We start from the raw sequence: 16,733 nt of genomic DNA on the forward strand, positions 1-16,733 counted from the left end.
TTAAAAACTGTAAAAATAGACAAGATAAAAGTTGTGGATACGTGTAAAGTGACAATGCGTCAGGGTTAATTTGTCCATTGTTCATTTTTTGTTTAAGCTGTTTATGGCAATGGGTATGAATGAGTTTTTGTGGATGTTTTTCTTGGATAGGGGGACTTTATATCGGCGGCCTGATGGCAGAAGTTGGAAAGACTTGTGCAGGGGGTGGGTGGGATCCTGTGTAATGAGATTGGCTTTCCTTTTAACTGCCTGGGTGTGGAGTACTGATCATTGATTTTGAGTTTTGCCAGTTATTTTGCTTGCCTGATTGATGATCCGTCTTCAGGCTCCTGTACCTTCTACCTGAAGGTAGCAGGGAGATGAGTGTGTAGCCAGGATGGTGTGGGTCCTTGATCATACTGCCAGCCTATTTGAGTCAGCAACTGTGATAGATCCCCTCGATGGAAGGGAAGTCAGAGTTGATGATGGACTGGGCAGTGTTTACTACTTTTTGTAGTCTTTTCCTCTCCAGGGCGCTCAAGTTGCCGAACCAAGCCACGATGCAACCGGTCAGCATGCTCTCTACTGTGCACCTGTAAAAGTTAGAGAGAGTCCTCCTTGACAAACCGACTATCCATAATCTTCTCAGCAAGTAGTAGAGGCGCTGATGAGCTTTCTTGAGAATTGCATCAGTGTTCTCGGACCAGGAAAGATCTTCAGAGATGTGCACGCCCAGGAATTTGAAGCTCTTGACCCTTTCAACCATCGACCCGTTGATATAAACAGGACTGTGGGTCCCCATCCTACTCCTTCTAAAGTCCACAATCAATTCCTTGGTTTTGCTGGTGTTGAGGGCCAGGTTATTGTGCTGGCACCATATGGACAGTTGCTCAATCTCTCTTCTATACTCTGACTCATCCCCATCAGTGATACGTCCCACAATAGTTGTGTCGTCAGCGAATTTGATGATGGAGTTGGCACTGTGACCGGCTACGCAGTCATGAGTATAGAGTGAGTACAGTGATATCTCTTCAGATATCTCTATTAGATTTTTCTACACCATCCGCCCTACTAGAAACACTATCCAAAATATGCTCATTGATTGATTGGTTAGAATGTGCCTTCATTCAACAGGGTCTTGGTGAGACCACACCTGGTGTATTGCGTACAGTTTTGGTCTCCAAATCTGAGGAAAGACATTCTTGCCATAGAGGGAGTACAGAGAAGGTCCACCAGACTGATTCCTGGGATGTCAGGACTTTCATATGAAGAAAGACTGGATAGACTCGGTTTGTACTCGCTAGAATTTAGAGGATTGTGGGGGGATCTTATAGAAACGTACAAAATTCTTAAGGGGTTGGACAGGCTAGATGCAGGAAGATTGTTCCCGATGTTGGGGAAGTCCAGGACAAGGGGTCACAGCTTAAGGATAAAGGGGAAATCTTTTAGGACAGAGATGAGAAAAACATTTTTCACACACAGAGTGGTGAATCTCTGGAATTCTCTGCCACAGAAGGTAGTTGAGGCCAGTTCATTGGCTATATTTACGAGGGAGTTAGATGTGGCCCTTGTGGCTAAAGGGATCAGGGGGTATGGAGAGAAGGCAGGTACAGGATACTGAGTTGGATGATCAGCCATGATCATATTGAATGGCGGTGCAGGCTCGAAGGGCCGAATGGCCTACTCCTGCACCTATTTTCTGTTTCTATGTTTCTATGCTCATTGGAAGCAGCATCTGAAAATGAACACCACATAAATCATCCCTAATGCCGATCATTTCTCCAATCGCTCCACAGATCTACAATTCCCCTCCTGCACTATGTCATCCATTAATTTCCTTCCGATCTCTTCATGACATTTTAATAGAATTTTGTGTTTGCTTTGTTACCAATTTCCTCTATTGCCTTTTTTGTAACCAATCTCGATATTGACATTTTATCTGTATGGCTGTACGGTGACCACACATTTCACTGTATCAACTGGGACATGTGACAAATAAATGTATCTTGATATTGGAATGGACAGTCCCAATATTGTTCGAACGGCTCATATTGATAACTGCGAATGTGTAGGAAAGAACTGCAGATGCTGCTTTAAATGAAGCTAGACACAAAATGCTGGAGTAACTCAGCGGGACAGGCAGTGTCTCTGGAGGTCTGGGGAAGGCTCTCGACCCAAAACGTCACACATTCCTTCTCTCCAGAGATGCTGCCTGTCCCGCTGAGTTTCTCCAGCATTTTATGTCTACCTAACAATGAAGGCAGGTCTGTCTGTGTCTGTCTGTCTGTCTGTCTGTCTGTCTGTCTGTCTGTCTGTCTGTCTGTCTGTCTGTCTGTCTGTCTGTCTGTCTGTGTCTGTCTGTCTGTCTGTCTGTCTGTCTGTCTGTCTGTCTGTCTGTCTGTCTGTCTGTCTTTCTTGCCCAAATATGTTTTCTCCTCTCTCCTCTCTCCCCCTTTCACACACGCAAGCACACACACACCACGAAGCATTTTAATATAAATTTGAGGAATTCCGAACATATTTTACGAAAAACTGCACGATGAGACCAATCTATCAACCATCTTATTTACAACTATACCGTGAGTTTATATTGTGTAAGGGGCGGAATAGCACGCTGTTTTATTAACCTCGTGTGCATGTGTATCAGTTAATAGATGTGATATAGTGAGTCCATCTCGCTGTTGAGTTTGGAGCCGTGTCTCAGCTCCGCCCGCTGCACCACTGGTCCCACCCACAGCCGCACCCACTTTTGCCGGGTATTTAATTCTCTCTAAGAGGGGCCGAAGTCCAACTTCCTTGCAGTGGGTTTGTTGCGAGGTTCTGTACAGAAACAACCGGGTCACACTTCCCAGCGGGATGATGTCTGCGGTTGCACTCAGTCTGTTCCTGGCATTAATAGTCCGTGAGTAATGAGTTGGACAAATTCCTCACACGTTTCTCAGTGCTATATCCCCTACACCATTCCCCTTCTACCCACTCTAGAACCCTCCCAATTTATTTCCTATTGATAATTAGAGTGGGGGATTAATGGTCAATATTTTATCCTCGCCATTCATGCCTTTTTTTAACTTGCAGGTGTCCATTCCGAGATCGTTCTCACTCAGCCCAAGACAGGGACCGCCGTTCCTGGAGGCTCCATCACACTGACCTGTAAAACCAGCGGGTTCACTCTTAGCAGCTACGGGATGAATTTGGTCCGTCAGGTCCCCGGGCAGGGGCTGGAGTGGCTGCTTTACTACTACACTTCTTCTAGCAAGTACTTCGCTCCAGGGATCGAGAGCCGATTTACTCCGTCCAAAGACAATTCGAATAATATGTTCACCGTGATCGCCAGGAACCTGAAGATCGAAGACACCGCTGTCTATTACTGTGCGAGATGGGGTATGACACAGCGGTTCCTACCAATACAAAAACATCCACAACCCATAATACTGTGATCTGGGCCAGTATATGATATTTTCAATTTAATATTTCATACAACAGGAGCATAAACATGTCCCGGAATATTTCCGCACATTTTATTGTAGAGGTAACTTGAGTTAATTTATATTTTATATGTAGATGATTCTTATCACATTTCACTGCCCTGTTTAATACACGGGGCCGTGGTATGTGATTATTGTTGGAAATGATTTTTTTAATGCATTCATTGTTTTCAAAGAGCAATAAGGCATTTGCTTTAGATGTGAAATACGAATAATTACAGGATTTTTGTTCTTTTTTTGCCTGCCTTGTGCAGATCATGTTATTGTGTGAAGAACCCCATAGAATGTAACACCGTGCCTATCTTGACTACTGGGGAGGAGGCAGCATGGTGACGGTAACCAGCGGTAAGAAACTTCATCCTATTCAGTCTCTAGATGTATCCAGTTGTAATTTTAACCTATATTTCCAATAATTATATTAAATTGTTCTTCTACATTAATTACCCATTCATTGCAATGTTGGATCGATGTTGCTTTAGAATGTTATGTGATTTTGCTGCTAGGAGATTCCCGATTTAAACGCCTTATGTGCTATGACTTTCGATCCTTTGACTATGAAGTGGATGCGGTTTAGTTCCAAATTAGTGGAACATTTTGCATCAATTTGCTTTCACTATGCTTTCTAATTGTTTGAGATTGTTGTGGTCCTTGATCTGCGATGCATCGAACTGTATTTTCTAATCAACAGCGGGTACTTGGTCTCAGTTTGTTTCTTCTCAGCGCATATGAAACAAACATAGGAACGGATAAAATGTACACAAAAAAGCTGGAGAAACTCAGCGGGTGCAGCAGCATCTATGGAGCGAAGGAATAGGTAACGTTTCGGGCCGAAACCCTTATTCAGTCTGAAGAAGGATTTCGGCCCGAAACGTTGCCTATTTCCTTCGCTCCATAGATGCTGCTGCACCCGCTGAGTTTCTCCAGCTTTTTTGTGTACCTTCGATTCTCCAGCATCTGCAGTTCCTTCTTAAACATAGTAACGGATAAATCCTGGGTGTAAAAATGTTCAAGTTTTTAAAGTGTATGTATTAATTGGTGAAATCGCCTTGCCACCTTTAATCCAATCGCTAACAAAACTTGCATGGAAGAAGTAAAAATATCTTGCAGCAAAACACAGAAGTGCAAGGGTCAGGGTTAATTGCGCAGTTATATATCTTGAAGTACAATGAATAGGAAGGAATAGTGGATGCTGATTTATGCTGCCGATTGACACAAAGCTGGAGTAACTCTGCCTCTCCCGCTGAGTTACTCCAACTTGTTTTGTCTATCTTGAAGTACAATGAGTTGGCCATGTGAACCAATGTTACAGCAAAGCTAAGAAAGCAAAATCCGTGAAACGCGATCTATAGATGACAATGCACCGGGTGTACTAGGTACAGAGGAACTGAAGGAAATTCACATTATATGGAAATGTTAATCCACGTGTATTGTGTTATTCATCTTAATTTCAACAATGATTGGCTCTGTGGTCATTGGAACAATGAATTTCGGTGGTGTTTAGACAGAGATATTTGGATTTTTGTGGAGGTTCAGCAAATTTGTGTATGTGATTCATCCCATCGGCGGTATGATTCAGCCGGTCTGATTCAGCTAGTTTACACGGGGCGACTTGACGCAAGATGTAGCTAGAGTGGAGTGGTCGTGGTCTAGCACGATATCACACGATATAACGGGGGTAGAGTAAAGAGTTCCCACGGTACTCGGCAATTCTGTCATTTGTGCGAGTGACTTGTCCGTCTCCCGATCTTTCCCGAATCAACATCGTGGACTGTAGTGTAGTTAATCACGTGGCACAAATGATGTTACTTTGTTGTCACACACTCTATTCGTTTTTTTCACCCGAGCTCTTTAATGAGCTGAAGAATAATCTGTTTTTTTAGACAAATGTTGTTTGGTGTGATGCACCTTCTCTCAATATGTGCAAGAAGTCGTCTTTTTATTTTGTCAAATATGAATAAAGACTGTATCTCACATTGACCGTGATTATTGTGTTATTTTATGATCTACTGAGAGGTGAAACTTTCAGTCTGAAGAAACTTTCAGCCCGAAACGCTACCCGTTCCTTCTCTCCAGAGATGCTGCCTGTCCCGCTGAGTTGCTCCAAGCAACTGGTGTCTATCTTCAAAGGACTGACCAGGACTGCCTCTCTCTCTCTCTCTCTCTCTCTCTCTCTCTCTCTCTCTCCCTCTCTCTCTCTCACACAGGCATGAATGGATGAACTCCGCGGGACAGGCAGCATCTACGGAGAGAAATGAACAGCGACCCATTCTTCACTCTCCCTTATGCCTCTCCCCCCCCCCCCCCCCCCCCCTCCCCCCCACACCCCCACCCCCCCCCCCCCCCCCCCCCAACTCCCCCCACTCCCACCACACACGCGAATGCTGGAGAAACTCAGCGGGTGCAGTCTATTTCCTTCATTCCATAGATGCTGCTGCACCCGCTGAGTTTCTGCAGCATTCGCGTGTGTGGGTGGGAGTTGGGGTGAGGGGGGGGGGGGGAGAGGCTTGGAGCAACTCAGCGGGACAGGCAGCATCTCTGGAGAGAAGGAACGGGTGGCGTTTCGGGTCGAGAGCCTTCTTCACACTCTCCCTCCCTCACTCTCACACAGGCATGAATGGAGGAACTCCGCGGGCCAGGCAGCATTTACGTTCCTTCTCTCCAGAGATGCTGCCTGTCCCGCTGAGTTGCTCCAAGCAACTGGTGTCTATCTTCAAAGGACTGACCAGGACTGCCTCGCTATCTCTCTCTCTCTCTCTCTCTCTCTCTCCTCCCTCTCTCTCGTAAATGCTGTCTGGCCCGCGGAGTTCATCCATTCACGCCTGTGTGAGAGGGAGGGAGAGAGAGAGAGAGAGAGAGAGACGCACACACAAGGTGGATGCGAAATCTTACCTGCCTGTTTCAGTGACAGACACCCACCGCCAGTAAATGAAGACACCCCCATCTTTCAGACAAAAAGAGACACACTGACATTAATGAAATGCTTAGCTAGTTTTATTAGATTTGTATGTAAATAGCAAACTGGCTGGATTCACTCTATCCAACTTCCGGGTTCACCGTTGGCAGGAGTTCCCACGGTGACCGCAAGAGTTACTACCGATATCGCACGGGACACTTCGTTCATAAAATGTTGCAATGCTTAACCACAAGTGCACAAGACACTCTTGGACAAATTCAAACATGTTTGAATTTTCTCCCGAGGTCCCAAGGTACACGATTACATGCCGTTAGCGCCACGGTGGTCCACGAATGCCGTATTGTTACCGCACGAGGTTCCCACGATGTCAAACTCTGGTTACCTCTTGCGTCAAGTCGCACCGTGAAAAGGGGGTTTCACTGTGGGAGACGATATTGTTGCGCAGTTTGACGTGTTTGTACGTTCAATTCGAGTGGCAGCGACCGGGTATTTCTGTTGTCCGATTATGTTATTTCAATGAACGCAAAGAAGATATATGTTTAAAAATAAAAATAAGAATATATTACTAGAAATCATAAATAGGAACAGTAAATGTTGCAAACGCCTAGAGGGTCACGCAGCCTGTGGCGAAAGACAAGTCCCATAGAGGGGAGCCGAATGACAAGTTGTAGCGCCAGAGACCAGACTTCGTTCCCGAAATCAGGTGCAGACGGTGAGAACTGTGCGTTCTCCCTGTGGTTTCTTACTGGTGCTCAGCTTTCCTCCCACAACCCAAAAGAGTGCAGGTTTGCAGGTTAAATGACCTGGGTGATTGACCCGGGTGGGTCGGGGGTGAATGCGATAGTGTGATAACGTGGAACTTGTGAGTGGCCCTGGATTTTGTTGGCAGAAGGGTCTATTTCTATGCTATACCTCTACTGAATTCGCCATGGTTTAGTCCCCCAATGATAGTCGACATGGAAAATGCTTGGTTTTCTCTTACCACAGTTGCTGCCTAACCTAATCTGTTTTATGTCAAAGATCACGATTTTCCCATTTGGAAATTGCGTTGAATGTATAATGGGGAGATTTCGGAACAGTTGTAGTTTTGGAATAACTTTAATCCATGGATTTATTAGAAAGAGAATTTGAATCCATGTTTGTCTGTGGCTCCCAATGTCATTTAAACATAAAATGTTTCTCTATTTAGCCAGCACCGCTATTCAATGTGATCATGGCTGATCTTCCCGAATCAGTACCCCGTTCCCGCCTTCTCCCCATATCCACTGACTTTGCTATCTTAATTTTAATTATAAAACAGGGTATCTCACTAATCCTTGAACAGAGTGGGAATTGAAATCGATGCCTTAGGGGAGGGTTTGAGTGACGTTCAAATTTACATTTGCATTTATTTAATTAAAACATTGATTTAGCAACATTGTGCCATTTCACTATTAAACGTAGACTACTATATGACTTAAAACCTTTTCCTGTTAAAGTCACGAAGCAAACTCAGATATTGTTTTAATAGATTGCAGGTTGTAATTTATAATTAGTATATTTTTTTTATTCGTTTCCTATCGGACAGAGATACAATGTTAATCATTCGTTCTTCAGTGCCGATGACATTGGGAACGTGAACTCGTTTTAAAGATGCTGGAAACGGAACTGAGCGTCATTGTATAAACATTCATTTCAATGGATTATTATTGAATTCATTAAGGCAATGGTGCACACAGACAAACATTGAAACCTGTACCAATTTATTTAATTATGAAGTATTTACATATAACCATATAACCATATAACAATTACAGCACGGAAACAGGCCATCTCGACCCTTCTAGTCCGTGCCGAACACATAATCTCCCCTAGTCCCATATACCTGCATGTTCTTACAATGTATATGCTACATTTAGTTTCCAGAAGGTGTGGTACATAACCTCTATTAATTCAGATATTATATTGAGAGAGTTATTTTTAATCCTTATAATGCAATCTCACACATGTGTTTAATCTGGTGTGAATGTAATGTTCTTGTCGGCTGGTTTGCGTTTCGGAATTTACTTGCAATTACTGTCGGCATACAAATGATCGGTATATTCTCGTGAGTGATGGGCCAACAAAATACAGAAAAAAGTGACATTTTAAGTGTGTTGTTTGTTGTTAAATAACAGAGCTACCATTTCAATCCCATCCACCCCCTTAGTTGGTTTCGTCCGATGGACACATTTAAGGCCAAATTTCACGAACAAGATTGTGATTGTTTATTTTTGTCTTCTCCCAAATTATGTTCGGGAGCCCGACATGGAAAACCCGTTACCCTTCCATTTTCTGTGATTTTGTCAGATAATCTCTGAACACATTTATAAAACAAAAACTCTTCCCTCTCCCTCCAAATCAAAAGTTTCGCCATGGGCATGCACAGTGGCCCAAGCGAAACCTACCTAAATTATTTAATTTTAATTAAATAAATGCAAATGTAATTTTGAACGTCAGTCAAACCCTCCTTTGAACCATTGATTCCAATTCCCACTGTTCACGGATTAGTGGGACAACTGTTCTATAATTCAAATAGCAGAGAAAATGTTGTTTCCAACATTGCGCATCATTTCACCAATCTCCATTTAGTTGGGTACATGGAACAACCCCTGACATAGACTGGCCGATTCCCTGAACTCTTCCTCTTGTACCCAGACAGAACTCATCGACTTCATTGTCTACAAACTTTGACCATAGATCAAATTCACCGGGTCCATCCCCAACACATACCTCCTCTTTGTTGATCTCACCGTCTCCATCGCAGGAGTTAGACTATCGACTGACATAAATTGCAAATCTACGGACTCCCACAGCTATCGGGACTTCACCTCTTCCAACCTTGCCTCCTGCAAAGGCTCTATGTCCTACTCCCAAATTCATCCGTCTCCGCGCAACTGTTCCCAAGACGAGTTGTTCCATACCAGGATATCCGAGGTCCTCATTCTTTAGGGAGCGGGTATTCCCCACTTTTCCCATAGACGAGGCTCTCACACGTGTCTACACTGTAACCTGTAGTTCCGCCCTTACTCCATCATCCCCAGTTGCAACAAGGAGTTTGGTGAGATTGTAACCCAAAGGCCAACGTTAGTTATAGCCACTGAGTATTGAGCATTCCTGAGAAACCCTGGGAATTTTACAGTAATTAATACTGGAGGCCTATCGATATATTTCCAACTCTAATATGGACAGTAACTGGCAGATATTGGCACCCCAAGAAGTTTCCAGCCAATGTTTTCCAAGGTGGGATCAAGGCGGAATGATTAGCTAATAGTTGATGATACTCAGGTGAAGTTGCATGAAATAGAAAACTGGTTAACGAGTTTAACATTCATGTGGCCTTTGCCTTGCAGTGGCTCAATCCCCGCCCAGCCTCTTCATTCTCTTCACCTGTGAGGATCACGGCTCCAGTGGTTCGTTCACCTACGGTTGTTTGGCGTTGGGCTATTCCCCTGCGGGCGCCAGTGTTTCTTGGAAGAAAGATGATAAAGAACTGACCACCGGAGTGAAGGACTACCCGGCAGTGTTCAATAAGTTGGGAACTTACACCCGGAGCAGCGAGTTAACCATCACCGAGGCGGAGGCAGGGACAGGCGACATCTTCTGCGTGGTTCAGCACAACCAAACAGACTATGTAGAGAAAGTACCAGGTTTGTGTTGGGGTGCAGCGCGAGGCCGAGGGTGGAGTTGAGAGTCGAGAGTCAAGAATGTTTTATTGTCATATGTCCCAGATAGAACAATGAAATGTTTACATGTATACATGCACACATACTCAAAACAAACAATAACAGTGCAATCATGATAATAATAATAATAGTCTATTGTAGTTTAGAGCATATGAGGTTGTAGTGTTTAATAGCCTGATGGCTGTAGGGAAGAAGCTGTTCCTGAACCTGGACGTTACAGTTCTCAGGCTCCTGTACCTTCTTCCCGATGGCAGTGGTGAGATGAGTGTGTGGGCAGGATGGTGTGGGTCTCTGATGATGTTGGCTGCCTTTTGGAGGCAGCGACTCCGATACATCCCTTTGATGATGGGGGGTCCGAGCCGGTTATGGATTGGCCAGTGGTTACAACATTTTGCAGCCTTCTCCGCTCCTGGATGTTCCCGAAACAGGCCATGATGCAATCCATATAATTCACGGGATTTGACAATTGGAGATAAGTACTTGACTTAATGTGCCCTGTTCGGTTTTATTCTTCATGTCATACTGACTGTCGAACGCTCATCTGAGCTCCACGATCCAACAAGTCAAAGACAGACAATTCATGTCGATATAGTGATGTGAAAGTGTGGCTGCATCCACAGATGCCATGTAACATCTGGAACACTGATAAAACTCCATTCTCAACTTAACTACCAAAGGCTTAAAGTCTCAATAGAAAGTGACACATGCCTTATCCGCCAAATTATTCCAGCCCTTTGCTTCTTTTTTTAATCAAACAACATCTGCTGTTGTTGTTTCGATAAAACGGTGAGTTTTGTTTCCTGACACCGAGGGGCGAGAGCGATATTCATAATACTGAAGCACTATCGTTCGTTCTTGTGACGGAACGAAAGGCGGTGCTTCAAATATCGAGACAATTCACCATCTACAAAATCATAAAAAAACAAACATGTACTTGTAGAGAGCTTGAAAAGAGCTGATTAATGTATTATCATCACCAGCACATCCATGTAATTCGTGAGGAACTGGTCTATCCATAGATAGGTTACATTTTAACTCGCGAACAATCGAAGCGGCTGAGTGCATCATGTTGAGAACATTATCAAGAGTATTAAAAGCACAGACACAGTCACAGAGAACAAAAGCAGAAGTCGGCCCCATCACATCCCTGTGACAACGACTTACCGAGCTATAATGTCCACATTTACGAGCACTCGATGTACCGCGATAAACAAATAATTTAGCAGCATCTCGGGAAGTCCAAGTCCAGGCTACTTTTAATCAGAAAAAGTGAAATTTTGTTTTTTTTGTTTGTTTTTTTTTGGTCAAAATATTGGGTGTCATTATTAATCGACGATAGTTTATGAGCAATTCCAATGAAGTTTATTTTCTTTCAGACCGCGTGGTACATCATCCTAACGTCTCCATTACCATAAGTGCCCTTGATGAAATCAAGCTCAGCAGAATAGCGATCGCCGTGTGTTTGGTCAACGATTTCACTCCAGCGAAATTTACTGTGACCTGGCTGAAGAATGGCGAGTCATTGGATTCTGGCATCGTCACCTCTCCCGCCTTCCAGGTGAACGGTAACGATAACTTCTCGGCGACCAGCCAGTTGACATTCCCAGCTGCAGAGTGGTTCAAAGGTTCCGTCTATACCTGCCAAGTCAAGCATGAAAACAATTTGAAAAGCCAAAACATCAGTATACCTCAAGGTAAGAAATACATCCGTGGTATGTCTCGGGATATTAGTGTAAACATTAGTGCTCACGGTGGCAGTACTTCACTGACATTGTGAAAGTCTATGTGTAGGAAGGAAGTACAGATGCTGGTTTACACCGCAAGTAGAAACATATAACCATATAACAATTACAGCATGGAAACAGGCCATCTCGACCCTACAAGTCCGTGCCGAACAACTTTTTCCCCCCTTAGTCCCACCTGCCTGCACTCATACCATAACCCTCCATTCCCTTCTCATCCATATGCCTATCCAATTTATTTTTAAATGATACCAACGAACCTGCCTCCACTTTCAGACCACTTCCACTGGAAGCTCATTCCACACCGCTACCACTCTCTGAGTAAAGAAGTTCCCCCTCATGTTACCCCTAAACTTCGATCGCCGTGTGTTTGGTCAACGATTTCATGTCCTCTTGTTTGAATCTTCCCTATTCTCAAAGGAAAATGCTTGTCCACATCCACTCTGTCTATCCCTCTCATCATTTTAAAGACCTCTATCAGGTTCCCCCTTAACCTTCTGCGCTCCAGAGAATAAAGACCTAACTTATTCATCCTTTCTCTGTAACTTAGTTGCTGAAACCCAGGCAACAATCTAGTAAATCTCCTCTGTACTCTCATCCGTGGTTTGTCTGGGATATTAGTATAATTGGGCGACCAAACGGTACACAGGTACTCACAGACATTGGCTCTCACCAATGCCTTGTACAATTTTAAGGATTACATCCCAGCTTGTATACTCAAACATAATTCCGCAGTAACAGCAGGTTAGGCATCTGCAGAGAAAAGAAATAGGTGACGATTCAGGTCGAGACTCTTCTTCCGACTTGGAATGAGAGGAGAGGGAAACTAGAGGTATGAGAATGTACAAACACATGAATGAAAGGTATGAAAAGAACAAATCAAAGCCAGCAAAGATGAACAAGGAAAGGTCGAGGCCACATTGATCCGTTGTTGCTCTAGAAATGGTGATAACGAGTAGATACAGAGTGAAACGAAACAGGACCGGAGTGAAACTAGTCGGATGACGAGGGTGGGAGGCGGCTGGAGAGAGATGGAATGCAAAGGCTACTTGAAATTAGAAAAGTCAATATTGATACCTCTGAGTTCTAGGTTGCTGAAGCGAAATATGAGGTGTTGTTCCTCCAATTTGCGTTTCCCACTCTCACAGTGGAGGAAGCCCAGGACAGAAAGAACAGTGTGGGAATGGAGGGGGGTTTTAATGTGTTTGGCAAGCTGGTGATCGCCTAGGGCAGTGGTTCCCAACCTTTTTTAGCTCATGGCCCCCTTGGGATCTTTTAATTTTTCTGTGGCCCCTGACATTATTAGCGGAAAAAAAGTACTTCAATATTATAATACCTTCCATAAAAATATCAGTGTCTATTAATTGCACATATATTCTCTTTTATTCTATTCCTCAAACATCAAAAATATTTCAACTACATAGATTTAAATTTATTAGAACTGAAATTTAGGAGGCAAAAGGGTGGTAGCTCTGTGGCCCCCTTCATTGAACCTGTGGCCCCCTAAATGCCAACATTTTTCTGTGGCCCCCCCTGAAATTTGCCATGCCATTTGGCCCCAGGTTGGGAATCACTGGCCTAGGGCAAGGCGGGCAGAGCGAAGGTGTTCAACGAAACGACCGCCACAGTCTGCGCTTTGATTCACCGATGTACAGGAACCCACATCTACAACAGCAGATACAGTGGTTGGTGGAGGTGCAAGTGAACCTCTGCCTCATCTGAAAGGACTGTCGGGGTCCTTGGATGAAGTGGTGTGAGTTACAGTACTCCAGCATTGAGTGCATATCGCGGTATAGCCCATGATGCCATCTCCCATTTCATTTATTGTGTCGTTCTCTGCACAGAGACAAAAGTCAGTTCATGACGATTTAGGACCCATGGTCATAGAATCACTACTCAGAAGGGGTCATGTACACATTCAAGTTTTGGGGGCAGATGATTGGTGTAAACCTTCGATCCTGGTTACTCCTGCAAATGCTTATGTTCACATTAATTGTTGTGCCACAGTTGATAGTTCCTGCGAACTGAAGATTACAATCCTTCCTCCACCTGTTGAACAAGAGTTAATGGAGATGACCGTAACATTAACCTGTCGGGTATCCGATGCACCTTATGATATCACAGTATCTTGGAACCACAAAAAGGAACATTTGGATTCAGAGATCCAGCCCACAGGACATGCAGATATCGTAGAGAGCAAAGTCAACATTTCAACTCGTGACTGGCTGAGTGGGGATTATTTCGAATGCGTGGTGAGCCATTATGATATGCCGACTCCAAAAACTGGACGAATCAACTGGAAGAAAGGTGAGCTGTGTAGCTGCAGAGAGGTTCTGTGGGCCAGAGGTGACTGGTCCACATTTCTTCTGAGATAAAGCTGAAATTAATGATTGAGATCACTCCATCGGCGAAGCAATATCTATACAAAATGAAATCGTGCTGAGACTTCACTGAGTCCTTTGTCAGAGCTGGAAAAGAGAGAATACGAGATCACTTTGCATGAATATGAGGTGCGGACAGGTTACTGGAAACATCGATGATAATTTGCAGCGAGAGTCAGCGTGCGGCCACGTTGACTCTGGTCTATGGTACAATATGGGTATTCAGAGCATTGCAGCGTTTGTTAAATAGCCCACAGTGTTGTAACTTGCAGGAATATGGGTTTGCCTACCAAATTACCATGTGGTGATGGCGGGAGTAAATCGCAGATACTCTCACTTGTAGCAGAAATGCCCGTTTCGGAGCTAGGCACATGAAATGAATTACTCGAAATTTAAAACAAAATAACCTTCAAATGCCGTATATCGGAAAGATGTCACCTTAATGTAGATCATTTAATATTGATTCCAATGGTCTGCATCTACACAGACATTCGGAGGGATTAGATATAACGCCGAGGAAGGCCGCAGTCAAAGAGCCTAGGAATGTTTTGTTTTCCATTTTGCTTGTAGTGTCCAGGTCAAAATGCCCATTTCAAAATTCCCTTTCCCCTCTCAACTCCCTCCAACATAATCTCTGTAATATCCCACATCATACAAAAGCATCTCTTACTGTCTTTTTGCGTACACACCATATAACCATATAACAATTACAGCACGGAAACAGGCCATCTCGGCCCTACAAGTCCGTGCCGAAGACTTATTCTCCCCTAGTCCCATCTACCTGCACTCAGACCATAATCCTCCATTCCTTTCCCATCCACATACCTATCCAATTTATTTTTAAATGATAAAATCGAACCTGCCTCCACCACTTCCACCGGAAGCTCATTCCACACCGCTACCACTCTCTGAGTAAAGAAGTTCCCCCTCATGTTACCCCTAAAATGTTGTCCCTTAATTCTCAAGTCATGTCCCCTTGTTTGAATCGTCCCTACTCTCAATGGGAAAAGCTTATCCACGTCAACTCTGTCTATCCCTCTCATCATTTTAAAGACCTCTATCAAGTCCCCCCTTAACCTTCTGCGCTCCAAAGAATAAAGACCTAACTTGTTCAACCTTTCTCTGTAACTTAGTTGCTGAAACCCAGGCAACATTCTAGTAAATCTCCTCTGTACTCTCTCTATTTTGTTGACATCCTTCCTATAATTGGGCTCGTATAACGTGTTCATTGTTTCCTGCGATCCCTGAATTCATTTTAGAATTCCATCATTTGCATCAATTTTGAAAACGCACTTCAAAAAGCATCACTTTGTATGCTCAACATTCTCCGCTGGCATCCACTGACTACTCCTGCCATGGTTTAATAAAGTCTCATTCAGTTGCTCTTGGGAATTAAATGAGACAGATGAACCAAGGTAGAAATAAATTAGTAATAAATGACAAAAGGTGCAGGAGACGACCATGGTCATCAGAAATAACACGGATCAGAGAGGGCGAATGGCTTGATCTTGTGTTGTGAGTGTGTGAAGTGATTTATACAAATCCTCTGCCGTGCACAGGAGAGACGCACATTCAGGTGTTTATGTCTGAACAAAGAGACAAGGCACTAAAGGGGAATGCAATGCCGTTAATACTGTCTGTTGGCAGTTTACTGACGTACGGATAATTTAGCTTTTAATCGCTTTAACCGTCTTGTATAATAAACGCCATTTGAATTGTTCCGTAGGTCAACATCTGCTGCCACCGTCCGTCTCAGTCCTTCTGCCGCCGACAGAAGAAATCTCCGCGCACAAGACTATCACCCTCACCTGCTTTGTGAGAGGATTCTCCCCTCGCAGGGTCTTTGTCACGTGGACACTTGATGACAAGCGGGTGGATGAGAGCAAGTACAAGAACACAGAGGTGGTGGCGGAGAACGGCAATGATACCTTCTTCACCTACAGCCTGTTATCCATTGGGGCAGAGGAGTGGGCTAGCGGAGCCTCCTTCTCCTGTCTAGTGGGGCACGAAGCACTCCCCATGAAGACCATCGTCAGAACGGTCAATAAGTCCAGCGGTAAACCCAGTTTTGTCAATGTTTCCCTTGTATTGATGGACACTGTCAATTCCTGTCAATGAGAATTAATTAGTTTCAAATGTCTCTGCAATAAATACTAATAAATATCTTTAACCTCCAATCTTGAGCTGATCACATGGCCACCCAATTAATTATATAAAACATTCTGCCAAAACGATGACTATATATTAACGTTGATACTTGAAAATCTTGGCGACAATTGATGGAAACCGGATGCAGACTGCACAGTAACATCGGGGTTTAGGAGATAAGTCACAGCTGCACCCCTGCACACATCGCGGCCACACTTCAACATTATTGCTCTTGCTGGCCAGATATGGGTCCATGTCTTTGGATCTCCGTTTCCCTCCTTCTCTTGTTTCCAATCCATTCAAACCTGAGGCAGGATCTCAGACGTTGCGCTTTGTAGAGCCTGCCGCTCCGAGATATAAGTAGCTACTCACCTTCCTCC

At 44.0% G+C, this 16,733-nt stretch overlaps 1 gene segment (V, D, J or C); it reads left to right on the top strand.

Moving 5' to 3' along the window:
* Nucleotides 1–2,766: 2,766 nt before the first annotated feature.
* LOC129715822 (Ig heavy chain C region-like) lies at nt 2,767–16,382 on the top strand. The segment is given in 7 exon segments: nt 2,767–2,881; nt 3,055–3,412; nt 3,754–3,809; nt 9,750–10,046; nt 11,459–11,776; nt 13,832–14,131; nt 15,932–16,382. Coding segments are annotated over 7 exon segments (1,767 nt in total).
* The last annotated feature ends 351 nt before the right edge of the window (nt 16,383–16,733 follow it).

This window comes from Leucoraja erinacea, unplaced genomic scaffold, assembly GCF_028641065.1.
Source record: "Leucoraja erinacea ecotype New England unplaced genomic scaffold, Leri_hhj_1 Leri_1438S, whole genome shotgun sequence".
Lineage (NCBI taxonomy): Eukaryota > Metazoa > Chordata > Chondrichthyes > Rajiformes > Rajidae > Leucoraja > Leucoraja erinaceus.